At 43.0% G+C, this 27,094-nt stretch overlaps 3 protein-coding genes across 3 annotated transcripts in view; 1 reads left to right on the top strand and 2 right to left on the bottom strand.

Annotated features, from left to right (window-relative positions):
• Nucleotides 1-9,177: 9,177 nt before the first annotated feature.
• cyp19a1a (cytochrome P450, family 19, subfamily A, polypeptide 1a) lies at nucleotides 9,178-12,466 on the bottom strand (the record flags this gene model as incomplete). The annotated part of the gene is made up of 8 exons (XM_080458049.1): nucleotides 9,178-9,450; nucleotides 10,526-10,767; nucleotides 10,875-11,037; nucleotides 11,125-11,236; nucleotides 11,335-11,449; nucleotides 11,553-11,717; nucleotides 11,820-11,974; nucleotides 12,066-12,466. 8 exons carry the CDS (start codon nucleotides 12,464-12,466, stop codon nucleotides 9,178-9,180), a joined length of 1,626 nt encoding a protein of 541 aa, XP_080314175.1.
• A 4,072-nt stretch (nucleotides 12,467-16,538) lies between these two features.
• Nucleotides 16,539-21,938, top strand: gldn (gliomedin). Its single transcript, XM_080458362.1, has 10 exons — nucleotides 16,539-17,386; nucleotides 17,967-18,018; nucleotides 18,101-18,118; nucleotides 18,248-18,346; nucleotides 18,866-18,967; nucleotides 19,074-19,199; nucleotides 19,329-19,412; nucleotides 19,501-19,626; nucleotides 19,944-20,094; nucleotides 20,184-21,938. The coding sequence occupies exons 1-10, from the start codon at nucleotides 16,853-16,855 to the stop codon at nucleotides 20,647-20,649; spliced, it is 1,758 nt and encodes a 585-aa protein (XP_080314488.1). The 5' UTR covers nucleotides 16,539-16,852; the 3' UTR covers nucleotides 20,650-21,938.
• A 1,655-nt stretch (nucleotides 21,939-23,593) lies between these two features.
• dmxl2 (Dmx-like 2) overlaps nucleotides 23,594-27,094 on the bottom strand; it is a 35,680-nt gene continuing 32,179 nt past the window's right edge. The window contains exons 48-54 of the mRNA XM_080458363.1: nucleotides 26,513-26,573; nucleotides 25,696-25,823; nucleotides 25,544-25,621; nucleotides 25,347-25,438; nucleotides 25,206-25,258; nucleotides 24,889-25,106; nucleotides 23,594-23,893 (exon numbers count right to left, since the gene is read on the bottom strand). Coding sequence (XP_080314489.1) covers nucleotides 23,684-23,893; nucleotides 24,889-25,106; nucleotides 25,206-25,258; nucleotides 25,347-25,438; nucleotides 25,544-25,621; nucleotides 25,696-25,823; nucleotides 26,513-26,573 — 840 coding nt within the window. The 3' untranslated portion in view covers nucleotides 23,594-23,683. The remainder of the gene's footprint in view (nucleotides 23,894-24,888; nucleotides 25,107-25,205; nucleotides 25,259-25,346; nucleotides 25,439-25,543; nucleotides 25,622-25,695; nucleotides 25,824-26,512; nucleotides 26,574-27,094) is intronic.

The raw sequence follows: 27,094 nt of genomic DNA, 5'->3' as shown, positions 1-27,094 counted from the left end.
TCTGTCTCTGGGTAAGAGTGCTGCCTGTGTTTTAGCACAGCAAATGGGAGCGACTCATTCATGGCAACTTGAAATTCATCTCCAGCAGTAAAAATCCCATGACCCCTTGTTTGTGGCTCATTCAGAAGCTGCCTTTATAAGTGTCCGCTGATCACCTGAGCTCAGGCCAGGTGATTAGATTGCATCTGAAATGTCTTCATTTGTTTTAGTCCTAAAAAGAAAGCCATTTTTTGGGGGGTGGGTAGAATAGACTTACTGTATTTCTGATATTATAGGATGTTCAGGTGTCTGATGTTTTCAGGTCAACAGTCACCTTGTTGAAGCAAAGGAAAATACAAAGTGGCGTAAAAGTTAGCAATCCTACCTTAAATCAAAAAGGCCTGTAGTTTGAATCCAGGTTGAGTTTGGGGTCTCGCTTGCATGGTGTTCTCAGGATGCTCTGGTGTCCACTCACAGTCTTTTGGCTCAACGGTTTCTACATGTACATGCATGTACGCACAAACTAAGAATACAAATTAAACACATCCAAAGAAATTAGGTGATTTATAACTGCATATAGTATTAATTCAAGTATAAATGATTGCGATCTTTATGTATTGAATTTGAGATAGATGTGGCGATGGAGTTTGCATGCTCTCCCCATACGAGTAAATGTGAGTGTATGTGTGGTTGTCTGCCCTGTGATGGACTGGTGTCCAGGATGGACCCTGCCCTCGCCCACAGACAGCTGGGATTACCTCCAGCACTCTGCGACCCTGAGTGGTTATACCCGTGTGAAAGAGAGACGGATGATTGTTATGTCCTGAAAACAAACACTGGTGCTTTGAGAAAACAGCCCGACATATAAGTCAAATTTTTACATTAATAATAATGCAATAACAGTCCCCTTCTTTTCATGAAATATATAGAGCTATGATGAGATAGACCTTGAATTCTTAGTATATAAAACTGACAATTCGCAAAAATACCTTTACATTTCTTTCTCTAACTCCTTAATAAGGAGTTCACTACAAACTTGTGAATTGTAAAAGCTGTCTGTTTAGTTTATGTAAGCCTGGTCTCGCATTTTACTCAGTTTGCTGTTTTGGTTTCAATTCCTGCACCTTGACTGTCTCTGTTTATTCTTACAATTTCTATCAACGCTGCTTCTTGGAAGCTGAACTGAAGTGAAAGCTCAGTGAAACCTCCCCGATACCGTCATGATCTAACAACCTGTCCAGAACACAACTCCCTTCTCGCCCGGCGTCAGCCTGCTGAGGTGAGCAGCGAGTCAGCTGCTGAACAAACTGGATGATTTGGCTGCTAATAAGAAAATTTCCCTCAGGACAGAACTGAATGAAAGACTAGTTAGAAATCGGGTTTATCGTCACCAGTTAACTGCAAACCACAAACTCCAGATTCCATCAGAGCAAACACAGACATTTCAGATTAATTCAGGTCCTCGTCCACGGCTGATTCAGAAAGTCTGATCATTGTCAAGGAAATCATTTTTTTATCTCAGTGAAAGCGATAGCTCGATTAGGGACAATCAACTTTGAATACAATGTTTTTGGATCAACAAGACCCATATGAAAGTGTTGAAAAGCTTTATAATAATTGAATAAAACTGTCTTGCTGTCTGATATTAGGACCTAAATACATGGAATACTGTCTTAAAATGCAAAAAAAAAAAAAAAAAAACCCCAAGTCAGATGTCTCTGAGACATGATGGGCTGCTAACAGAAACAATGTGTTTCTCGGGGAGGGTTTCAATTTTGTGAAACAGCATTAAGCTGTGGTGGGGGCAGGTGGGTGTGCAGTTGGTGGTTCGACAACAGTTGCAGGCATTACCGTCATCCCAGGTGTGGCGCTCACTGTGGCGCAGCGTGAACACTGGGCACCAGATGGCATTCCCCTTCCTTCCCTCAGCCCAAGGCTTGCTTATTTCCAACGCCGTGTGCATTTGTGTTCTTGTGCGCGCCACTCCGTGTCGTCTCCCGTCTGCAATATTGCAGTGACAAAAAAATGAAAAAAAATAAATAAAAAATGTGCCAGTAATAACAACAGGCTGCACAACGTTGATCCTGCCAATAAAGCTGCGTACTTCATTGACCTGATGTGAAATGGAGATTTATGTGTGTGTGGGCTTTGTGAGCATGAAGACAAACATACAAAACCAAACGCCATGAGAGAAAAGACAGCCAATAGTGGCTTTGTTTGCTCGGGAGAACGCTTTGAGTTTCCCTCCGAAATTGAAAGTAATGAGAAACAAGATATTGAATTGAAAGTGAGTATTACTCTGGAGCAGAGTTGGGTCTCACTGGCCTTTGCATGTGAGCTCTCGGGCTCAGCCTCAGGAATTCAGTTTTGATCAAATCAGCTTCATCAGGGTCTCCCATTAAAGTGGCCCCAGTAATACGAGGCGTTTAGTTTTTTTAAGCTCTTTAGCTGTCAAATCCAGCGAGTCTCTGCTGGACCGGACACAAACAACCACACCACACTAATATGAGATAACAACCCCTGGAGAAAAATAGGTTTGCATCCATGACAACAATAAGAAGAGACTTCATCACAACTGGAGGCACGCAAATTGAGGATTGTATTTTTTTTTCTTCCAAAGACAGTTTGGAGAAATCGTATTATTTGATAAACTATCTGAACACACCTGAATTAGTCTAGCAGAGTTTAGTGAAAAAAAAAATTATAAAAATCTGATACACCCACGTAGATTAAAAAACACTTCAAACAAACAAACCTCCAGTTTATCTAAAATCACGACAACGGACTGGCCTAATCTACATTGTGTTAATTACTGCTCATATTACTTGTGAAATATTCCACAAATCTTCCAGAAACACAAGTGTTGCAGCAGTGAAAGTACAATATGTGAAAAATACTGGGGTGGCTGTAGTTACAAGTATGGTTTTACTATCAGAGTTGAGAACTTTTACTTTATGGTGTCATATTTTATTCATATAGCCTGGGAGAGGAGAGAGAATTCTTTGTCTGCACTGTAATGCTATACAGTATGTGAGGAGTTATGATCTGATCGGTTTCACCACTGAAACGTGTCTTATGACTTTGTGTTGGCTGGAGATATTATTAACTATACAGAGATGTTGAGTTGCAGTTGAATACAGTCAGATGTTGTTTAAGATGAAATAGTTTGTGAATAAACATGGCTTTATTTAGAAAACATACTGTGAGGAACACTCAGAGTAAAGAGTATGGCTGAGTATGTCTGCTGGGGAGCTTTCAGTTGAAAACGCAGTCTTGTCTTTTATCCTCATGTTTTCAAAAATGTAGAGAAAATTGTGGGGAAAAAACATGACAATTCGAATGTATTATTATTATTTTTTTCAGGCAATTCTCAGTTACTATTTTGCCATTAGCTGGGTGAAGAGAAAGGTGGAGAGTTAATTGCACATTGCTGTTACAGTCGGAGCAGAATGTTCTGCGATGTTTATAAAGTTGTTCATGAAGTTGTTTATGGTGTTGCAAAGTTATAAACGGCCCGCCCACTCACCCACTCGAGATCAAAATTCCAAGTTTGGACTTGGACAACTTTGAAGGCTCTGAGATGAGACTTTGGTTCGGGCTGTGCCGAGTGTGACAGGTCAGCAGAAACGCTGAATTAATGGTGTTTACAGTCGCAACTGGAAGTGTGTTATTTATGTATACTGAGACCAACAGCTCCACTGGAGGTGTGCGTGTTGCTGTTTTCTAGCCTGCATGTTGGCATCGTGGGATGTTACATCCTGGATTGCTCTGAGTTGGGAATTCTGAGCTCCAGGGGAGGAGGAAGGGTCTTGATGAATGCCAGTTGTCCCAGAGCTTGAAGTTCCAGGCATTTTAACAACTCAGAGACACAACTATGTCCTTGTGTGGTCTTGGCTATGACTTCTTGGTGTTTTGGGGAATAAAATCAGGCTCACTGTTTTTTATTGGAGTGGGAATTTAGAGTTAAAACTCACTTTGCTCAGTGACATGGCACATGACGTTTAACATTTCCGTAACTCCGGCATACAGCTCTGTCCTCGTGTTACAGTCTCAGTTTCCTTCCCGCAAGATCACAATTCCCCGTAATGTGCATGTATAAACACACTTTGGTCCCCACAACAGCAATAGATACACATACTCACTCAATCACACTAAACTCCTTGTGGCCCAGCCATCTTCTATAATACTTTATCTAACTCACTTTTTCACACTTTAACACCAGTTTTATTCTTTGGTCCAAAAATCACAGCCAACACAGACTCAATGCTTCTCATTTCTCAGAGAAAGGCCATGTATATATAATTTGGATGATTCAGATGCCAGTTTTAGGGCGTCAAGTGAATCCCTGGGATGGACTTCATGTACAGGCAGGTGAATGAATGCGTATCTTACTTTAGCTGGTTAAAACCCACAGCTCACATGTTTGGAAAAGTTTTGAATTCCATAAACCTTCCAATTAAATCCTAACCGGTGCTGGATGAATGGGTAGAACATGGAGATAAACAGCGTTGATGTATGGACTCTTGTATCTGAGTTTGAGGTCTCAAACTCATGAACACGAGGTCCCCTCGTACTGATGATCGCGACCACTCTCTTCTGATGTCGAATGAGAAACAAATGGGCTGACTTTGCAAAGCGGGATGCATGAAAAGCTCATGAAGTGAGAGTTTGCCTTTACTGGCAGAGAAGCTTTCAGCCTGGGCTTCTTTAAATGGACGAAGATGATGTGAGAGAGAGAGACAGAGAGAGAGAGAGAGAGAGAGAGAGAGAGAGAGAGAGAGAGAGAGAGAGAGAGAGAGAGAGAGAGAGAGAGAGAGAGAGGTTCACTCCTGTTTCAAGAGGAGTGCTATTCACTTTCACTTTTTACTTTATTTATTGATTGTACCCCTGAAATATGGTATTTACATTAAACCACAGGATTAGTGAGGTAGAGGAAGATTTAAGGTCTCTCTCTCTCTCTCTCTCTCTCTCCCTCTCTCTCTCTCTCTCTCTCTCTCTCTCTCTCTCTCTCTCTCTCTCTCTCTCTCTCTCTCTCTCTCTCTCTCTCCCTCTCTGCCATTGAAAATAGTTTCATTACTAACTGTACTGAGTTCACATTGACCATTTTTTCCACAATGTAGACTGATCAGTACATTGCCAGTTTACCCCCTTTGGTGGATGTTTCCATGGCAACCAAGGCTGGCTCTTTAATGAAGCGCTAATCCATCAGGGGACTGAAACAGACAATATGGCCACTGGCATTTGCAGATTTTTTAGCACGTCACAGCGCGTGCACGCGGCATCATGTGTAGTAAACAGTGTGTGATCAATCGGATTGTCAATCAGATCGTGCGGCAGTACCCGTCTAAAGTTTTCGCTGCTAGGCTCTGTCGTCTGCGTTATTTTAAAGTCTGTCTGGCGTGCTGCCTCATTGAATCTGTCAGGCTGCAAATACATGGACGGAGAGGGAAAATATACATCATGTGATGATCAAAAAACCACAAAGGAAGAACGATGGACTTCCTGAAGAGAAACAGACTGAATATTTTAGAGAAGCGCGTAAAATGAGAGATGGATTTGTACTTTGAATCCTGCCAGCTGGTCCAAGTACAGTTTGGTGTTGTAGATTTAGAACCTGCATTACATGTTTAATTGGAGGTATTCTTCAAAAATAGTGTTTGGAAGTGTGAGAACTGTGACATTATGAAACGGCACTTGAGCAAGCTCTGTGCCAAAAACACTCACAGTCTGACAGGATTATTCGGTTTCTCCTCGCTTACACAAATGTTGTGTTTTCAATGTTTTCAAGCCTTCTAGAGATTTTTACATTGACTCTCTGACCCGGACCGAGACCTCAATCTGACCTTCATGTAAAGATTTTGTGGTTTTCCTCAGTTTCTGTCCACTGGGTGACTCCAGTCCCTTTGGGTCAGTGTGAAATCAGCAATCAACATCCCCAGCGAGCAGTGTTAAAAACAAGCACGCACGCACGCACGCACGCACGCACGCACGCACGCACGCACGCACGCACGCACGCACGCACGCACGCACGCACGCACGCACGCACGCACGCACAGAACTTGAAGTGAAAGTAACCACAGATCTGTTTAGCAGATGCCTGATATCCCACATTTTGGCGCCGCCGTTTTTCTTCTTATTTTCTCATTTTGTTCACATCTTTTCCCCCTGTAACTGGATGTAAAGGCGCACACAGCTCAAACTACGGTGAAACTATTTTACTAGTTTATACTTTCAGCATTTGGAATGGAACTCAGCTGTTACCAAAAAAGCACCAAATAAAGGCCTGAAATATAAGTAAGACAAAGCCTCCAGCTGTCACACATCTGATTAACACTAAACACACAATACTATATATTGTTCACAGACATACAGTATAATACAGTAATGGATATCAATGTGCAGTGCGGGTTAGTGCTCGGGGGCACCGCCGAGGTTCAGAGCAGCAGGAATAAATGGACCCCTGTACTCCGGGTGTAGTGACTACACATCTAACCAGCAATAGATTTGATATTGTTGGATAGATTAATACGGATGGTGATTGACACTGACAGTATTGGGTTATAGGAAGTGATAATTAGAGCATTTTCTCCCCTGAAGCTGCTAACACATTTGTCAGCTGTTGTTGGTGTACAGCACGAACGGATCCTGTATCATTCTACTGCCTCTGTGGATCTGGTTTGGCCTTATCATTGCTTAACACAACTTAGCATTCTCCAATGATTCATTTAAACTTAAAGTACAGTTGCAAACAAAATGGTGCCTGGAAGAATTAGAAATTAAAAAAAAGAAAGAAAGAGCTTTAATATTTAAGGATGACAACAACTTGGCAGCAGCTTCAGTGGATACTGAAGTTGTTTTTTTTAAAGAAGTTTTTACATCCATCCTCAAGGACCCAATTATCTCATAACTCTTTTTAATGGCGTTACACTGCAGATGTGGGAGTGAGGATTGCGAAGATGAATGTTCTCTCAGTAAACGTACAAAAAGCATCTAACAGGGTGCAGCCAGCTCCACCGCAGTGTACCCAACATGATTTGCATCTTGACGAGGGACAGGGGCGAGACTGAGGGTGATGAGAATATAATGATTCATTTGCTGTATCCCAGGACACCTGCAAGAGGAACAGGCTGTGATACACACACACACACACACACACACACACACACACACACACACCCAATCACATTTGCGTGCACACTATTATACATACATTTGTGCTTATTGAAAGGAAACTTGTTGCTGATACTGATCAGCCAAACAAGCACTGTGTGTGTGTGTGTGTGTGTGTGTGTGTGTGTGTGTGTGTGTGTGTGTGTGTGTGTGTGTGTGTGTGTGTGTGTCTGTGTGTCTGTGTGTGTGTGTTTTCCTAGAAGACTCTCCTCCTCTCAGTGCAATCAGCACAAGCTGGTCCCAGGTGGTTGTGTGTCAGTAAAAATGAGACTGAGCCTCTTATTTTGTTTCAGACGTTTCTCTCTCTTGCATCACTGTGGGACAGTTGATGTCTGGAATCTCTGGAAGAAGCTGAAAGTCTCCACCTGCTCGTAGGCTACCGCCTGCTTGATTCCTGAGCACATCTCGTTACGCTTCTCCCACCTTTCATGCACACGATCACACAAGCAAACGTGCAGAAAGAGCTGCTGTGTGATCCGTGAGTTTGGAGGGAGAGAAAAAAACAATGTAAACCGAGGAATTGGTGTGAGGAAAGCTTTGGAACATTTGCCCAGAGGGAAAGCAACTGAACATAATGAACAGATTGGTTTCTTTATTTAGGATGAGCTGAGGATAAAGGGCACAGCATTGTGTTCAGGGCTGCAGCGCCCTCTTTTGGCCAGTAGTAGTTGCAAATATGAAAAGAGAAGAAGAAGCAAAGGTGGACTTTTTGTTTGTCTCTCCAGACGCTACAGAACTGGGTTGACTTTTTCTTCATTTATTAGGTTTGTAACATTCACTCATACTTAAGTACAATCCCCACTGTCTACATTACTTCTTTTGAAATCATAATTTACTATTGACTATGCAGACGACAGGTTTGTTTAATATTCAACTTTTTGATAAGTTTTTTTGCCCAAAATATATTGTCTTTTAATATAGACAATTTCTGCATTGAGTATACATTTACAAAAAAAATTGCAGGCTAGTAAATTTATAAAATTCATTGCTTGTCCTTGAAATTTCCCTTGAATATAGTTACTATACAGTTAAATAAAATTCAATTCCTGAAATTGAAAATACAAATAATACATCAGGTAATTTCTCTTGTACTTTTTTCTCTGTATATTTTTTAACAATAGAAATTTTTATAAATAAAGGAGTACCCTTTAACATGGAATATAACAGTGTTTGTAGTATCTAATACCTAAATCTCATAATAATTAATTTAATACATTCAGATCACTTTTATCTTGTTTAAATGATCCTTTCATTTTTCTATTTTCTAATGCAACCAGAGGTGAAAACTTAACACAATGATTGACTTTGTTTAGAAACTAAAGACTGAGGAGGGAAAATATCGAGCCAATCAAATAACAGGAGGGTGTGTTACTATTTGAAGCTCCGCCTTTGGAGTGCAAACAGGTGGAGAAGAAGTGGCAGAAATCTAGCTGATAACACTTGAACACACATTTCTGTGATGCACTATCGTGCATAATGTTATGGCTGATTTGTGAGTGTGTGTCAAAGTGTTTCAGCTGAACAGTGTTTTCCTTCAATGGTTTCTTTTTTTTTTTGTCTAAAGATGATGATAAAGGCGTTAAATGTAAATTCATGCTGCTGTGCCGAATTCATTCCATCTATTTTCCTTTGTTAGATATTCAGTCGTTTGTCTAATAACCTCAGATTCTCCACCAGATACTTTATCTTAAAGTAAAGCACAGGTCTGTCTTTTGTCTGTGACACACTAGGAAATTAAAAGATGGACTCATTTCACAAATCTCAGACAGAAAGAAGATAAAGTTTTCATCTACTAAATGCTCCAGTATAAGTAATTATTTAAAAATAGAATAACAAATGACACAACAAGGACGTCATGCTTCTTCGACACAATAATTTACATTTACTCATATATCAAGAGGCATGTCCAAACTTACATTTTACATCACGCAAACAACTTTAAACAGAAACATTTCAGTGCATAAATTAACATTGGCTTTATACAGGGGTGAGACGGAATAAATGAAGTGTATATACGTGACGGTGGAGCTAAACTTGAGAGTCCTGCACTGTTTTCCAGCTCCCTCTCTGTCTGGGTAAGAATGTCATGTTGAGGTGGTGCGCCTCCTGCTGGTGCTCCACCGGCTGCTGGGAGAGGTTGTTGGTCTGTGGGAGGGAGTCCAGGGTCAAGCCTTTATGGGGGCAAACGGAGTACCGGGACAGCAACGTCACCAAGATGGACTTCATCATCAGCATGGCTATGTGCTTGCCGACGCAGGCGCGAGGCCCTGAGCCGAACGGCTGGAAGTAACGGCGGGGAGCCTGATGGAGGGGAAATCAAGTGGTTGTCACTCAAGTCAACTAAAAATCAATCACATGTGACAGAAAGAGATAAACATAAACAGCCACATGGGATTGTGTGATCTGATTAATAATAATCAGATTAACTGAGTGCTCTGCCCCACAAACAGCACATACCAGTGAACTAAAAACATGGCGAAGGGCATCAAATCATTAAATCAAACAGGGAAGATTTTACACCCAACGCACGATATCAGGAGATGCAGGTTTAAACGTTGTTTTGCTGGAGCTCAAGAGTGCAATAAAAGCAAGATGTGAAGTTTTCCATTCAAATTCTACCCACATCAAAGTTCTGATGAGGACAAACAATGAGAAATACTTAGTACTTTGTCTAATTTTATATATTTCAATCAAAATCTGTACAATAGAATGTCACATTTTATTATTTTATCTGTTTATCTGTCAAACAATAATAGGTCACAATCATTTCTTCTCTTTTTTTTTGTTTCTTGTCCCTCTTTAAGCTATGAAGAAAAAAAAAGAAGAAGAAAGAAATACCCAAAACATCTGAATTTGCCAGTAAATCAATTCTGCTCAGAAACTTAAAAAAATAAAAAAGAGGTTTAAGATCTTTAAAGGTGCCGTATATCAAATGTAAGTTATCCGGTTGTGCATCGGGTGGCAGTAGTGAGTCTGTTAGAAATCCAGTTTCTCTTCAGGCCTCTTTTGTGTTTAAGTAAAACATTTGATATCGTGATGTTAGTAGTGATTTCCCTGCGCTCCGTCCTCTGTTGTGTTTACTATTCAGCCTGTTATTGGACTGAGAACAGAGTTGATGCTGGATTTACAAGACTGACGTTTAATCACTTTTACAGATGTAAAAACACCATTACCACTACCAGAGGGCCAAATAAGGATTTATTGGAATTGATGCATCTAATATAATGAAATAGATGAATTGTATTTAAATCAACATGGACGTATTTTGTATTGAGTTTGACATTCTGAAATGGAGTTCATTTATTCACTGTGAAATTATTTATTTCCTCTTTTATTTATTACTCAATGTACTGACGAAATAGAGACAGCAACTTACATTTTTCTCAAAGTTTTCCAGACGGAACTCATCTGCCCGGAGGAAGAACTCTGTCCGGTGCATGCGGCCGGTGTTGAGGATGATGTTGGTGCCCTTTGGCACCCTGTAACCATCGATGACGTCGTCGGCCAGAGCTCGACGCATGGTGAAGTCCACCACCGGGTGGAAGCGCAGGCACTCGTTGATGAAGCTCTCCAGGACCTGCAGCTTGTGAAGGTCTCCTTTCTGAAGCTGCCTCTCCCCTTTCATGACACCAATATCAAGAATGATGTGTTTATACGTCGTTTCCTGAGCTCTTCTATTGTTTGGTATCATACAGATGTAATTTAGGATTATTGAGCCTCCTTACCGACGACGGTGTCTATCTCCTGCAGCAGTTGCAGCTCCACGTGGGGATTTTGTTTGAGGAGCAGCAGCATAAAGAAGAGACTGATGGACAGAGTGTCCGGCGCTGCGATCACCATCTCCAGCACACACTGCCTCACGTCCTCGGCAGACAGCTCACCGTGGTTCTGTGAAAGAAAAAGAAAAAAGCAGAAATGTGAATTAGAAGATAGGGCGACGTTTCCTTGTCACGGCGACTCGGGTCTTCAGCTCACCTGAGCAAATATGAGCTCTGCCGCAAAGTTGATGTTGTCCAGTTTGTCCGCCTGCTCCATATCTCTCCTCTTCTGCTCGACAAGGTGCTCAATGGCGTCTTGTAGCTCCTGCCTGTGTGAGTATGAAACACTTGTTGAGAGCACAGACCCAACCGAGCGCCGCCCCTCGTTTGAGAAGAAGCTTGTGAGCATTAAGCCGTGGCGACTCACGCTGCCGCCTTGTGTTTTTGTTGAATCCAGCCTATCTTGAAGTAGATGTCCGGTTTGATCAGCACAGTTTGCCATGTGTCGAAGTACTTCTGAATCTTCTGCAGCAGCTCTTTTTCTGGAATATTAGTACAAATATGAGATCAGTCTGCTGTGTTTATCCACAATGTCTTTGGGGAAGCACCGGTCAGTTTCACTCTGGTCACTACACGTCTGTTTACCGTCAACAGGCACATCCAGGAAGATTCTGTTGGAGATGTCGACCACGGTGCAGCGTAACAAGCCGAGGACGTCCACCTGGGACAGACTCTCCAGTCTGTCCAGGTGAGTCTTTGTGGACGAGGTGCAGACTTCCAGTGTCTGCTGCAGATTGGGACCTGTCAGGGCTGAAAACCACACAAACGATTTTAGTGATTTGTTTGCCTGATATTCTGCGTGTCACAGATTGCTTTAATATCTAACAGTGCTTGGATCGCTGGAGGGTTCACCTTTGGTGAAATAGGTGCGTATCTTCTTCCACAGAGTCACGCTGTTGTTGAATATGATGCCTCTCTCATGCATGCCAAGGCAGCTGAGTCCCGGCTTGCTCCCAAAACGTGAAGTGTACTGAGCGTGCTTCAGGACGTGGTGCACGGCTGAGGCTCTTCCAAAATTAAAAAAAAGATATGGCAAATTATTTTTTGTTCTACATTTTTATTTGCCTGTTATGTAACTTCAGCATAAATGCAACCAACCTGCTGAGTATTAAAGTTTTCTCTCCATTGATCCAGACTCTGACTATGTCTCCATACTTGCTGTTGTAGTAGTTGCTGGCGGTTCCTATACCGGACCAGAGGAATCTCATATATGACAGCAGTGGCCCCAATCCAAGGCAGAAAGAAGGACCTGTTGTAGTAAATATAAAAAAAATATATAAATTTGCTCGTGCCGACTGCAGTGTGGGAGCTGGTGCACGAGCGCTGAACCCACCTGGCACAGCCTCCTTGTCCGTGTGGCTCCAGGCGACCAGCAGCAGGCACACCAGCAGGATCAGGGTGCTGGTTGCCATGGAGATGCTCGGCGAATGCACCGCCGTGGCATTCGGGGACATGGAGACCAGGTCTGCCGCTGTGGTGTCCAGTCCTACAGGAGTCATCACCCGTTCACAAGCAGAGATCAGATCCATAAGAGGGAGGATTTTAAGACAACCTGCACACGAAGGCACGAAACCCCGCTGGGACCAAAGCAGGAGAGCCGGCCGGGCTCCGTCTTTATAGGCAGAGGGAGCGGGTGGCGAGCCAGGTCAGGGTAATGCAAAAGCCACAACACAGCAGCAGAATTGTAAACATCACACTTGTGACCTTGAGGAGCCTGGATTTGAGCCTGCGTCCTTGAGCGTACCGGACTGAGTTCAGTGGGTGAACGTTAGTTTGATGCTTCGTGTGCGGATGAAAAGAATCATCGCCTCCTTTGAACATCAAACAAATTTAGTTGGAAATCCTTCACAGGAACTGCAGGACTCTGAAAATCGGAGAAAATAATCAATGTTATTATTATTCCACCATTATCTTGAGTGCAAAGGTTTGTGCTGATTTTCAAGAAGCGAGCATGCTCAAGTTTTCATTCTCTCTTTCTCATGAAAAAATCTTTTGTTTAGTATTTTTCGATCCACTCTATTCAAGAAGTATACTTTGCTCGTGCAGAATACTTTCATATACAGCCTAGTTTGACCAGGGTTAAAAAAAAAAAAAAAAGTTAAAAACTTATTTATTAACTCCTTTTTGTTATTTTTCTTAACAAAACCTGACATGACTTCAAATTTTATTTAAAAAAAAAAATTAGATAGTCTAAAGGGACTTCCATCTTCTACACCACTTAGTGCAACTCAAGGAGTACAAAGGAGTACACTGCATGATTTTCTCCTGGGAGAGGAACCAGCATTTACCTGGAGAGAACCCACATAGAGCTCAAACACCCCTCTGCCTTCTTCAACTCTGGATCATGTCAAATGTTACGGCAGTCTCAACATGCTTCACAGGATCAGTCATCCAGAGCCATTAAGACGTAAACAAATGATTGGTTTTACAGGTCGTGGGAGGATGATGATCATTTTAAGCACTTGGTATGAGATGTATGTACTTCATATTACTGTACAGTTGAGTATATTCAAAATACCAAAGAGCGTCGATGTTGATTAAAATGATAGAATTAAAGATATACAATCAGCCCTTTCCATTAAATTCGCTGCCATAATTCCACTAAGTATGGTGACGACTAGGTCCTGTGTTATTGAAGATGACATTTTATTCGTGGTCAAAGTTTTTCTTGATCTGGTGACGAAGGCAAACAGAGCAACTATGGTTGTTTTTATTGAAGGTCTTGCCTCCATTTGCTCTTTAGCCTCCTTTCCACACTCCAGACCAGCTTCCGCCCTTCAAACAGCTCGACAGCTTGTCGCTTATCCAGTAAAACCGCTGCTGGAGTGTAAATTGACTATATATTTGTATGGTGTTGTTTAGTGTATATAGAGTTTGTATAGTCGATTGAAGCAGAATGTGGCAGAATTTATTTCAGGAACATAATCTCTTGGTTTTGTGTTCAGTTTCCAGTGACAGCTTTTAATAAAGCTTTATTTAGTTTCTTCAGAGAAATGACTTCATCCTAATGGACACTGTGTGTTGATACAAAAAACTGACATCAAACTCGGAATGTGTCCGTTTTATTATTATTATTATTATTACTTTTTTTTTGTTCCATCATTGCATGTGAGAAAAGTAATATTTACTGGAACACCTATTCCACATTTGTTTACAGGAACAGCTTCTTCTTCCACCTCGTTCACAGTAACACAATCTCCTGCTGTATAAATGTCCCATGTAGAGGCTGATCGACATGTTGAAGAACAATAAAGATTCTGTGAAGATTTTTTTTTATCAACTCTGAAAACAGCAATTTGTGAATTATGCGGACTAAGAATGAACAAAAAACACTTTTGTTCCCCTTCAAAAACACATTATGACTATTGATGACAAGCTTTGTTGTCGCTTCGATGGAAATATAAATCCCCACTTTAAACGTCTTATCTTTTGTGGGAGCAGGGCTTGTTTGGATTTCTTTCCTAACATGAATTATTTCACATTGCAGTCTCTGACAACCCCCCCCCCCCCCCGCCCGTTGCTCGTCTCGATGCTGGCTTGAGATCTTTGTTCTATTAGTTCATTCTGCATAGAGGACTCAGTGAATTCACTCACCGCCCACACTCCAGACCAGGAATGTGCACAGTTGAAATGGCCGCCTGTGCGCCGAGGCCCTGCCTGGAGAACGATGCCCTGTGCGATAACTCAGACCCAGATTGTTCTGCATGATTAAGCTGCGACGAGCCTCGAAAACAGGAGTTAATGTAACCTCGTCTCTGGGCTGTGTGTCGCGGTCAACCGCATCTTTGTCCTCGCCGCACGTGTGAGGAGGGATTAAGAAAAAAAAAAAAAAAAGAGCAAATATGATTGATAGAAACAAAGAGGTTTGTTAAAATGTCAGAACATGAATGACGTCTAAAAGACAGCTGGAGCGTCAGTTGTTTTTTTATGTCTCTTTTACATCATGACGTGGGACAATACAAATATTCAGCAGTTTGTGATAAGTATATACATGGAAACCTTTCTAGTGTATATATATATTAAATCACAATGAAATGGAGCAGATGCCAACACATGAGCTTGATTCAGTTTTATATTGCGAGGCCTGAAAGGTCCTGAGAAATGTGTCTCTCTAGTCACATTTCAAGGAGCGTTGCTGCACTGAGCTGCATGGCACAGGGACGTTGAAGCTTTACAAGTCGTCCTCCAGACTTACATAATAAACTTCACTTATGTAACTTGTATATAAACACACATCTCTTCTTGACTTTAAACTGTGAGACGACTTTCAGGGGGACTTGCGGAGGTTTTCTGTGTCTTTATAACCTATTGATTTATTTCACCTTTGCGGCCACGATAACTTGTAGACTTGTAGAAAGGAAGGAAGAGCGCAGGAGGATGGAGCCTCCTTGAAGACGTGTCAGGTCATCTGGCTTGTCCTTGGTCTGTTGTGGTACGAGGGACTCGGACCCCTCGGCTCTGTGCTAAGAGGAGAGATAACGCAGCTTTCCCACAGCTGCACCTTGAGGAGGAGGAAACACGAGCAGAAACAGACCATAGGTGGAGGAGATTATGTGAGAATTCAATAATGGATCCTCACGTTATCTGGAATATTTACATTCCCGCAAACAAAGTAATCTGTGAGCTCTTTCTAGTTGTGGGTCTTCCCTGGAGGGTACAGTCAAAGAGATATGACAAAGGAAAGACCTCCATCTTCTTCAGGCTACACACACACACACACACACACACACACACACACACACACACACACACACACACACACACACACACATCTGCTGGAGCAATTCAAGCTGTCCAACAACTGGCCAGCAGTGACCTACTGCCTCGGGCTGGAGTGCACGCTGCAGACACAGCTCAGGACCTGAGTGTAGCCAGACGGAAGGTTTTCATGAGTGTGTTACTTTGCAGCGCTGAAAGAGCATCTAGGTCATCTTCATTATTCGAGCACTGGTCCAAACCACCAGGAAAGGCCAATCATGGGATATTACACCTCCACACAGATCCAAAGACGATAGCAACCATCTTTCAGACCGATCACGGCTAAAAACGCCCAGAAGGCCTTTTTTCTTTCTTCTTCTCAGGCTGAACTGTCATTTTTCTGGTGAAACGTCACTTTAGTGGCACAAATCAAAGCAATGTAAAAGGGTCATTGTAGCAGTGGGTGAAGGGAAGTGGTGACGAGGAGGAGAGCCGGGGGAGAAGTTCAGGGAGGATTTGAGAGGTTGGACAAAAGAGCAATGAACCAAACTCTGAAACGTGTTGATGTTGATACATTTTGATATGTATTCTTTTAACACCAGCAGCTGCAATAATAATAATAATAATAATAATAATAATAATAATAATAATAATAATAATAATAATAATAATAATAATAATAATGCCGTCATAGTGTGTGTGTGTGTGTGTGTGTGTGTGTGTGTGTGTGTGTGTGTGTGTGTGTGTGTGATGTCAGCCTGCCCACGGCGGTGCAGTAGAAAGGCCTGTGATGAATATAAATCAGGTGACTGAACAGGCGGGGGTTTCTTCCCAGACAAGCCCAGAAGATTGTGTAATGCCCACTCCTACTACATCACTGGTTTCTATGAGTGCGTGCACACACACACAGACACACACACACATATACCCATAACCCCTTCTCCAGTTGGCGAACTGCACAACAACCACTGTGTTTACCAGTCTGCCTTCAGATCGACCGGCCGTGAGGATCGAGGCTTTGAAGCTGACTGGACTCTATCTTCAATAATCAGGACAAGACTTTCCCTTTCTGGAGATGAGCTCCTTCCTCCTCTGGATTAGAGCTTGACTTCTGTCGGTTTGATTTCTGCGTTGACATCTTGGTCTTAGTTGTTTCCACTGCTGCACTCTAATCTCATTCCCTGTGAATGCTGAGGCTGGCGGGCGACCCTCAGAAGAGAGGAAGTGAAGTGGTAACGATGTGGATCCCAACGCCGAGCATGACTCTGTCCCAGCGAGCCGTGCTGTACGGGACCTGCGTCCTGGCGCTGATGAACTCTGTGGGTCTTCTGGTGCTGCTGCTCCGGCAGAACCAGCAGCACGTCAGGCTGGATCGGACAGAGGCCAGGCTGACGGAGGTGGAGCAGAGCTCGGTGGTGGAGTTCCTCCAGGAGGTGCCGAGAGGAGCGGCGGGGCTCCGGGCCAGCGTGGGGCAGCATCAGCAGTTCTCCAGGAACAAGAGGAGCCAGGAACTGGAGAAGGAGCTGCAGCATGAACTGCTGGAGCATCAGCAGGGAGAGGCGAAGGAGACCTCCCAGCAGGAGGCCAGCCAGGAGGTGGGAGAGGAAACGGAGAGGAAGACGAGGCACGAGATGAAGCACAAGCCCCGACACAGCCAGCGGTACTTCAAGGCGGAGGTGCAGGATGACATGATGATGATGATGACTTACTCCATGGTCCCGGTGAGACTTCCCAGCTGAATAATGCCAAATCACTGTTTGGATGAATCGTGCGGTTCTCTGCCGGGTCCGGTTCATCAGGATTATCGTGACTGAGGCAGTCAAATGTGGCCTGTTCTTGATTGTTTGACAATATTTGGATGTCACAAGCAAATGTGGGAGTTCATTGGATACGAGCAGTGCTGGTGACCACCAAAAGATGACTTGATCCACAGCGTAACAATGATGGAGGATGTTGATCCTCACAGATTTTATTATTGTACACCTTAAAATTGCTCAAATGCTTTTTTGATGTGGACAATTTCCAACCCCCCCCCCCCCCCCCCCCCCCCCTTTTTTGTGATTCATGAGCAAACAATCTATTATATGTTGTATTGAATAAATAAATAAACAAATTTTGGCGTTTAATACTAAATTCCAACATATTTTGCATCATGATGACTTTTTTTGTTTTTATTATCATAAAGCCAAACCATTTAAGAAATATTTAGGTTTTAGTCATAATGAAAATGTATTTTTTTTATTGTTATTGAATTTCATATATATATTTTTTGATTCTTTCTTGATATCTGTTGTTTTTCAGATCAAATTGCTGATTGACATTTGTAACAGCACCAAGGGAGTCTGCATAGCTGGTACGTTTCACTCATAAAACCCAAACCCAAATACGTCCAAAATGTCCCTTTTTTCTAACGTCACCAAACATTTCATTTGCAGGACCTCCGGGACCCCCTGGTATGTAAAATCTATAAGTCTGAATCTAAATATGAAAGTGTAACATGTCTACTTTTAGTGGCCCATAATGTCATGAAGGACTTTTCCATTCTCATGGCGGTGAAGACTTTTCTTCTCTAACACTTTAAGGTTTGCCTGGTACGGACGGTTTGCCCGGCTCCAACGGGACTGATGGCATCCCGGGACTGAACGGAGTCCCCGGGGCTGATGGGAAAAGAGGGAAAAAAGGTAAGCAAAATGTCTGTTTTCACTCAGAATCCGTCTTTACAAAAGGCCTCGGGCGCTGCTGGCCATTTCAGAGTATCTGAACAATCAGAGGGGTTGAGTGTAACCCGGAGGTAAGTACACCAAAATACTGAAGTACACACACACACACACACACACACACACACACACACACACACACACACACACACACACACACACACACACACACACACACACACACACACACACACACACACACACACACACACACACACACACACAGTGACATCACGTTTATCACACTGCTTCCGATTCATAAAAGAGTGAGGAGGATGAAGCTCGTTCCTCGTTGCGGTTTTCAGTTGAATGAACCGGAAAAACTCCGATTTTCTTCCCACTTCACTTTTTTCTCTCCTCTGCTGTCGATGACATGAGTCACGCTGGCGAGTCAGTGGGAAGAATTCAGGAGCGTTAATGACGGAGTGAGTTCTGAGACTGACGATCTGATAGTTGAATTGTTTCTCATGGCGTCCTTCGCAGGCGAGAGAGGAGAACCGGGGGAGAAGGGGGAGCCGGGAGAGCCGGGAGAGCCGGGTCCACCTGGAGAAAATAGCGAGCCAGTGAATGATGTGATAGTGGAGGGTACGTGGAGTTTCAATTATTAATAAGTGTTTGAACTCTGTATCACCAGAAAGATCTTAGAAGACTAAGATGTTGTTGTTTTGTTTTGTTTTTTTAACTTGTGCAGGCCCTCCTGGTCCACCGGGACCTCCTGGACCTCCTGGAGCTGTGGGCCCCCCTGGACCTCCAGGACCTCAAGGGCCTCCCAGAATAAGGCACCACAGAGCCCACCTACAAGCAGCTCACACCATGGGTACGAGGACTTGGAGCGGAAACTCTCCACTACAAATTGTTAAAAAAAAAACAAACAACTAAATAGTTAAACAGATTTCATTTCAAGATTTTGTGTGAATTACACCATGCGTGTCGTCATCTCCCACAGGATTGCTCCACGCCGTCCCCAACGATGAAACTTCACCTGCCAAAGACGCCGTGAAGCTCCACGAGAGGCCGGCCAGGAAGAACGGTGCGTTCCCACAGATGTGAACGTGCCAACAGCCGTTTTTCTCCTGGCGGGACGTAACTCGTTGGGCTGATTTGCTTTCCTCCCCCAGAGTGTCTGATCAAGTCTCTGATCAACCCGAGGAACGTGACGAAGATGGAGAGCACCTTCGGCACGTGGATGAAAGACACGGCTCAGCTGAACGACGAGCGGATATGGGTGGCGGAACACTTCTCCGGTAGGTGGAGCCCGGAGGAGCTCATAGTGAAGCAGGTTTGTTCTCGTGGCGATTTTCTCCAGGACGAACTCCAACTTTTCCACCAAAGCTGGTGATCCAAAGCTGCACAGAAGACGGATAAAAGAATGAATGCAGGGCGACATTGAGGCTTGGTATTTTTTATTTAAACTTTATTTTTCAAAAGTACGAAAGCATCATCGTCACATTCATTCATTGATAATCTGCAGCTTCACTCTTAATGATGGTTTTTATTACATATATTATGAGCTTTAGTACATTTTGAAATCTATCATTACATGGCTGCTTGGTTTTCCCAGGTCGTGTGGTGAGGGAGTATAAAAGCATCGCCTCTTTCCAGAGCAACAGCAGCGACATCGTGGACGTCAGGAAGTTCTACCAAGGCTGCGGTCACACCGTCCACAACGGTTCCTTTTATTATCACATTGCAGGCACTTCCAGCATCGGCAGGTGAGCGTCGGCTAACTCTCCTCACCATTTCCACTCCATATTCACTCCACGCGTTTGACCCTTGTGGTTTGGTTTGTTTTGGTTCCCAGATTTGATTTCCACACCAAGAAGCTTCACACTCTGACTATAGAGAACGCTTTGTACCACAACCTGGCCTACCTGCTCCACAACTCCAAGACCTACTTCAAGCTGGCGGCGGATGAGAACGGCCTGTGGCTGATCTTTGCCTCCGGCGTGGATGAGAGCGTCATGGTGGCCCAGCTGGACCAGAAGACCTTCTCCGTCACCTCTTACCTGAACACCAGCTACCCTCGCACCAAAGCCGGCAACGCCTTCATCGCCTGCGGCATCCTGTATGTCACCGACACCAAGGACACCAGGGTCACTTTTGCTTTCGACCTGCTGAAGGGGAAGCCGGTCAACATGACCTTTGACCTGAGGTCGCCCGGCGGCGTGCTGGCGATGCTCTCCTACAGCCCGAAGGACCGTCACCTGTACGTGTGGGATCACGGCTACGTCCGGCTCTACGTGGTTCACTTTATCTCTGACGAGTGAAAAACACGCCGCTGATGAGCGAGAAGACTTTATGCCCCCGTCAGCCATAACATTATGACCATCATTTATTTATTTATTCAAGCAGGATCTGTTAGTGAGAAAGAAGGCTGCATCAGGCAGAACGTTGATCGATTGAACTGAAATGGGCCGATAGAAGGATTTGAGTGAGTTGGATCAGATCCGAGGACCAGTGGCCTCTCCTGTTACCTGCTCCTACAATCAGTTATTTTCATCCTTCAAGAACAAATTATCATAAGAAAAAAACAAATGGGAAATAAAACTGTAAATTTTTTGTTTATCAAAATACAGTTTTAGAAATGGATTTACTGTAATAGAAACTAAATAGTGAAACACAACAGTTACAAACTATATGTGAGGACTCACCAGATATTTCAAATTGAAAGTGAATTCAGGATTTTTATTGAAAACAGTCACTAGAATTCACTAAATATGATTACTTGATATGAGATCATAGGGGTGGGGGTGGGGTGAGTCTTGTCCACCCACATTTTGAAGACCCCTGAATTAGCCACTTGGATCAAATCACTTCTCAACCGCCAGCTCTTGTAGGTTTTTTTTTCCTGTTCTGCAGTGATCAGTATTTTATTTAAACGTTGTCCCAAGAAAGAAAAAGCTGCGCTCAGCCTCGGTGGTCCCTTTGCTGAAAGAAAAGTTCATTTTTATTTATCCGGTTATTATGTTATGGCTGAAAGGCGTATATAAAAAAAGAAAACAAATCTGCTGACTACCAGGTTTCCCCATCACCACTAGAAACTGGTTGTATTTATGATTTTAAGAGAGAACATGTGTATTTTTTTTGTTATACAAATCACATTGAATCACTTTAATTGAGCAAAAAAAAAAAAAAAAAATTAACAAAATCTAATCAGTTCTTGGTTGGAGATCTTTTTATTGTTAAAGAATAAACACGGCTGTATTTATATTGTCCGTGATGAACGTGAGCGCATTTTGACTTCCTAACAATCGTAACATTTCTAATCAGCTGATTTCATACAAACTGCGTCTATAACTCGACTTTTGTGGCCGTTGTGTTTGAAACTGATCCAAGTGTGTTTGCATGACAACCCCTCTAATGATTTTTATTATTTTTTTATATACAGATATAAATGTTTTCCCTCCTTTTTTGTACGAATAAATTCCAACCATGTTTGTGATGAAGCAGCATGACAGCAAAAAAAACCAACTAAAAACCCCAACAACAGCTAATCAATAAATAAAAACAGTGTCAAATCAAGCCTGATGAAATAAAAAGAATTTATTCACTTTACAAAGGTAAAACTGACCATGACCTGTTCTCTCACACACCTTCAGGCTCAAGTGCCCTTTTGTAAGCGTCTCCCCATGATATTGGCTTCTTTTTGCATTATTACATGCACACGCACATACACACCAGACACCAGTAGGACCATCGGTAAAACACTTAAAGATACATACAGTACACATAGTGGGCAGAAAGAGGGAGAGAAACACAAATTTCTTCAATAAATACCATACATACACTTAACAAAAGTTACAACTAATCCAACTAGTATGATACAAACCAAAAAATAAAGAAATGCTTTCATGTTTGTACAAGCTGTTGTAGTACTTCTTATATATATATATATTTATATTTATAGAATTTATATATTAAAACTATTTCAAACATTTTACTACTAGGCCAAATAAAGCCAGACATTCATTTGTATATAACAGTTTCATCTTCGATAACGCATTTATTTGAAATAAACTTTTAGTGTCTCCAGAATTTGAGTGCAAATATCTATTCCTCATGGATTAAACAGTAAAAACAACTAACGAGGTAACACGCACGCACGCACGCACACACAGTAGACTGTTGCACATCTCCCAGTCAGATACAGTAAAACGCCTTACATTCCTAAAATAAAAGGCAATAAGTTAAATAGTTTTAGAAAGGAATGGTCAACCAAACGCAAAACATAAATAATTTAAATAAAATCAACAGAATTAAAAAATGTAATTTCCTTGTGCAAAAAAAAACAAAAAAAACAAAACAGAAGTGAACCTTTGTGTTTCTGCTCTGGGCGTGTGGGCGTCAAGCTTCGGACCAGACAGATGGAAACATTGAAATCACAGTCACAGGAATAAAACACATCGTCTTCCAAACAGGAATGTTCTAGCAGGGCCGCACAAACAGGCATTTGAGGGCAGGTGGGCGGACGGCAGACACAGCAGAGTGAGGGCTCGAGCTCGAGGACCAAACCGGGGCTTCGGTTCGAACCCCAAAACACCTCGAGCGGCCCGAGCGAGCGATGGGCAGCCAGTGAGAGAGGAGGGTGGGGTAGGGTAGGGTAGGGTGGGGGGGGGCGTTGCACCATCAACTCTTCCATAAGGGCTAAGAAAGGCCGGGGGGGGGGGGGGTAAAACCATTGAAACTAAATGCAGATTCCAACAACTCGATTCACACCGGAAACCACTGACTTAATAACAAACCACAGTGCTGCTTACAGTAGATGCTAAGAGATTTCAGCTGTGGGCACAAAATGACGACAGTTACACACTTTTTTTAAAAAAAGTTTTGCTTGAGCACTTTTACAGAGCACTATCAATAGACCTGTGATTGCACCGCGTAACGAGAACAGGACATGCATAGCTTCCCTATGGACACACTCTAAGAGTAGAGATTCTTTAATAAAATTACAATAAATCTAGCTTTAAAATCAAGTATGATGCCTTTTGCTTGTCACTTTGTTTTCAGCCTTTGGGGGAGGAAAATAACAAAGAAGGAAAGAAAAGAAAAAAGAAAAAAAAAAAAAAAAGAAGAAGTTTGCAGCTCCGTTTGTCATCCTGGATATGATTTACGTCGCCAGTAAACCCAAACAACGCTGCGCACTCTGCCAGAAGCACGGCGGCCCTCTGACCGCCTCCATCCCTTCAATGGTGATATTAATGCCTACAGAGTGTTACATAAGCTTGTGGAATTTTCTTTTCTTTTTCTTTTTCTCCCCGTCCGTCTCGTTTCTCTTTGGACCTGCAGAGGCGACGGGCGGCGTTACAGGATGTCGACCAGGCTGCTGGGGATGTTGTAGCGGTCGGGGAGGACCCTCATCTTCAGGGTGCCGTCCGCCCCGCAGGTGAAGATTCGATTCCCGGGCCGCGTCTCCACCTGCATGACTCCGGCGCCGATGTTGCGGAAGATGGACTGCTTGGTGTGCTCGGTGCTGAAGGAGTGCATGAGGCCGTGGCCGGCCAACTTCCACACCTGGGACCGGAAAGAACAGAAGAAGAAAGCGGGTCTGAAGGTTTGACCTCGAGCTGCAAATGGAACCGTTCAGGCTCATTTCTCTTTTCTCTTCATATTTAACACCGGAATGTTTACAGTTATTATATATGTTCATTTTTCAACTCGGACTGTTTTACTGGTTTGATTCATGCTCCTAATTCTGTCATGAGTTTTAATATCTTATGTAGATCATCTCCACGCAGCACTTTGCTCGGCTGTGCTAATTTTAGTGTTTCAAAAATAAAAGATGACATTGATCTTTATATCTAATTTGATGTAAAGCTTTATGTTTTTTGTCAAATCTCTGAGCCACTTTATAACACTGCTGATATACATTCTTATTATTTTTTTGAATATTCACAGGTTTGTTTAATTATCCAAAATAAACTAATTCAAGTTGCATCTGGCACTAAAGGGACATTCCCATCTCTTGATGGTTCATATTTGCTAACTATACAGATTTCAAACTGGTTTTACAGATACGTGTTAACAAATACTATTTTTAAAGAAAGTGCTCTGCCTGTATATATATATATATATATATATATAAATATATATATATATAAATATATATTAATTCCAAGATTAAAGAGTTGGAAAGTGGCCGGCGAGAGCAAACGAGGTGCATATACACAAACAAGCGTTTCTGTTGTGACTGGATATGCGGCGTTTTCTCTTTGCATTTTATTTATACACGCAGCGCTTCTAGATGCGCAACGTTCTTTTCTTGTTTGCAGCGGGTTTCCATGTTTGCCACCTTCACTTTTTGCGGCTCGTTTGTGCGTATGCACGTCGTTTGAACCCGTCGGCCACTGTCCGTCCGTCCGTGTATCTACTCATAAATAATCTATCCCTGCCGTCGTTGTGGTTCTGAGCCGCTGAAGGATTGTTTTCTGTTGATTTCCAGCGAAACATGAATTCCCAGTTTAATATGTTTGGGCGAGTGACAGAGGGAGTGATGGAGCACGCGTCACCTTCATGTTGCCCTCTGCGGAGCCGGTGACAAAGAAGTCCTCGAAGGCGTCCAGGGCGAGGGCCTTGATGGCCGAGTCATGGGCCTGGAAAGTGTGAAGCAGCTGCCTCTGGCGGATGTCGAACACACACACGAAGCCCTTCCTGCCCCCTGTGATCAGCAGCTGCTGTTTGGGAGCGTACTGCAGCACGGTGGCCCCGTTCTCGTGGCAGGGGAACGCTAACGGCGGGGAGAACGTGAAGTTCAAACACCAGGCGGCAAACCGCAGTCAGAGAATAACCACTAAAATGAGCTGGTTCATATGTTGGGGCTCCTTACCGTGGACCATGGTATTGCTCGGTGAAATCAGAGTGTCCCACAGACAAACATTTCTATACACGATAAAAGAGCAAAAACAAAATGAGTTAGTCACAAAACACGGAGAGCTGCGCGTTGAATTTTCACATGGCGGCTGCCGACCTGTTATCATTGGACTGTCCAGCTGTGGCGATGAGGCTGGACGACGTGATGAAGGCAAAGTCGCCGCAGGTCTTAGTGTGGCACTGCCAACTCTGTCAGCGGCGACAGGAAGCAGGGAGACGTTTTAAATCGCTGCTACTTGCTAACACTTCTTTTGTGTGTAAGCGGGGAATTTAGGTCGGGGGAGGAGCTCTCACCAGGTAGGGTTTAGGGTTGGAGGACGTCTGGTTGACCTGCCAGAGACTGAGGAAACCCTCGCCATCAGCGACGCCGCACTGCCAGAAAACACACAGTGATCAGAGTCAGAGACAAAACACAATTATTACCGTGTGTGTGTGTGTGTGTGTACCTTGTTGCCCTGGGTGTTGAAGTAGAGGCGGGTGACTCTGGCGTTGCCTGCTTGTCTGAAGCAGATGAGCTGCTGAGGTCGGTTCCATTCAAACATTCTCACGCTCCCGTCCTGAGCTCCCGTCATGTCTGAGACACACACACACACACACACACACACACACACACACACACACACACACACACACACACACACACACACACACACACACACACACACACACACACACACACACACACACACACACACACACACACACACACACACACACACACACACACACACACACACACACACACACACACACACACACACACACACACACACACACGGTGGATCATTACCAACAAATACAACGAGGGGAAGAGGAGAAATATGCTGGATTCACACTAGTTGTGACTTTTTTGAAGCTCAGCTCTCCGTACAGTAGCTGCACTACAATCCAGTTCAAATCCTCTCATGTCAACACTTTTATTGATTCTATCCGATTTGACTCCAGATCTGATGTGAGGCGGTGGTGTGACACTATGGTGTGAGCTGATCAGAGGCCATGTAAACGGCGCCTCCGATTGATTCCCACTGTCGGAGCTTCGAGCGTCTGTTACATAACGTGACCATGAGACGCTTCACCAAGTGTTTTGAGGGAAACGGTTTCAAAATAAACGTCTGGGAAAAGCTGGATGTGAGTTCACATGCACATGTCACAAGTGGTAAAATCTCCAAATGCAAAGCATTGTGGGAGTCAGAACGTGTTCAAATGAATGTGCATATAGAGCTGTACATCAAGATGACGACATTATTGGAAGACTTCACTTACAATACTGATAGATGGGATGGGACGTCATTCTCTTCACATTATTCAGATTTCTCTTCATGATCTGCAAAACATTGAATGAACACATGACGTATAAAATATGATTTTTTTTCTAAAAATAGACAAAGTCTTTTTCCCGTTTGTGGCTTGACCATCGAGTCATCAACTGTTAGACATAATCTCATAAAGAAACACAATGGATCTTTAGGAATTGATTGTTGCTGAAATACACTTTCAACATATTTATAATTTTTTATTTTTTTTTTAATTTAGTTCCATATGTCATCCATACTTTCAGGACATTTGTTGACAAATAAAGAATTAAAAAAAAAAAAAAAAAAAAGAAGCAGCACTGTATTTCCCCAGTTTCAATCTTAAGTGTTGTAAGGCTGAAATTACTTTATATCTGTACACGTTAGTCTACTTCAGTTGATTTTTCGGGTGTCTGTATTTATTTTTCTGACAACTTATTCTACTTCTGACATATGAAGACAAATACCTGCACTTTCTTCTTTTAACTCTGAGGACGATGAAACGCTCAAAGTAGCTGATGTAACATTTATATCTACTGAAGGTGACGAATTT

Source organism: Lipophrys pholis (genome assembly GCF_963383615.2).
Source record: "Lipophrys pholis genome assembly, chromosome: 2".
NCBI classification, from domain to species: domain Eukaryota; kingdom Metazoa; phylum Chordata; class Actinopteri; order Blenniiformes; family Blenniidae; genus Lipophrys; species Lipophrys pholis.
This window is presented reverse-complemented; position numbering and strand designations above follow the sequence as displayed.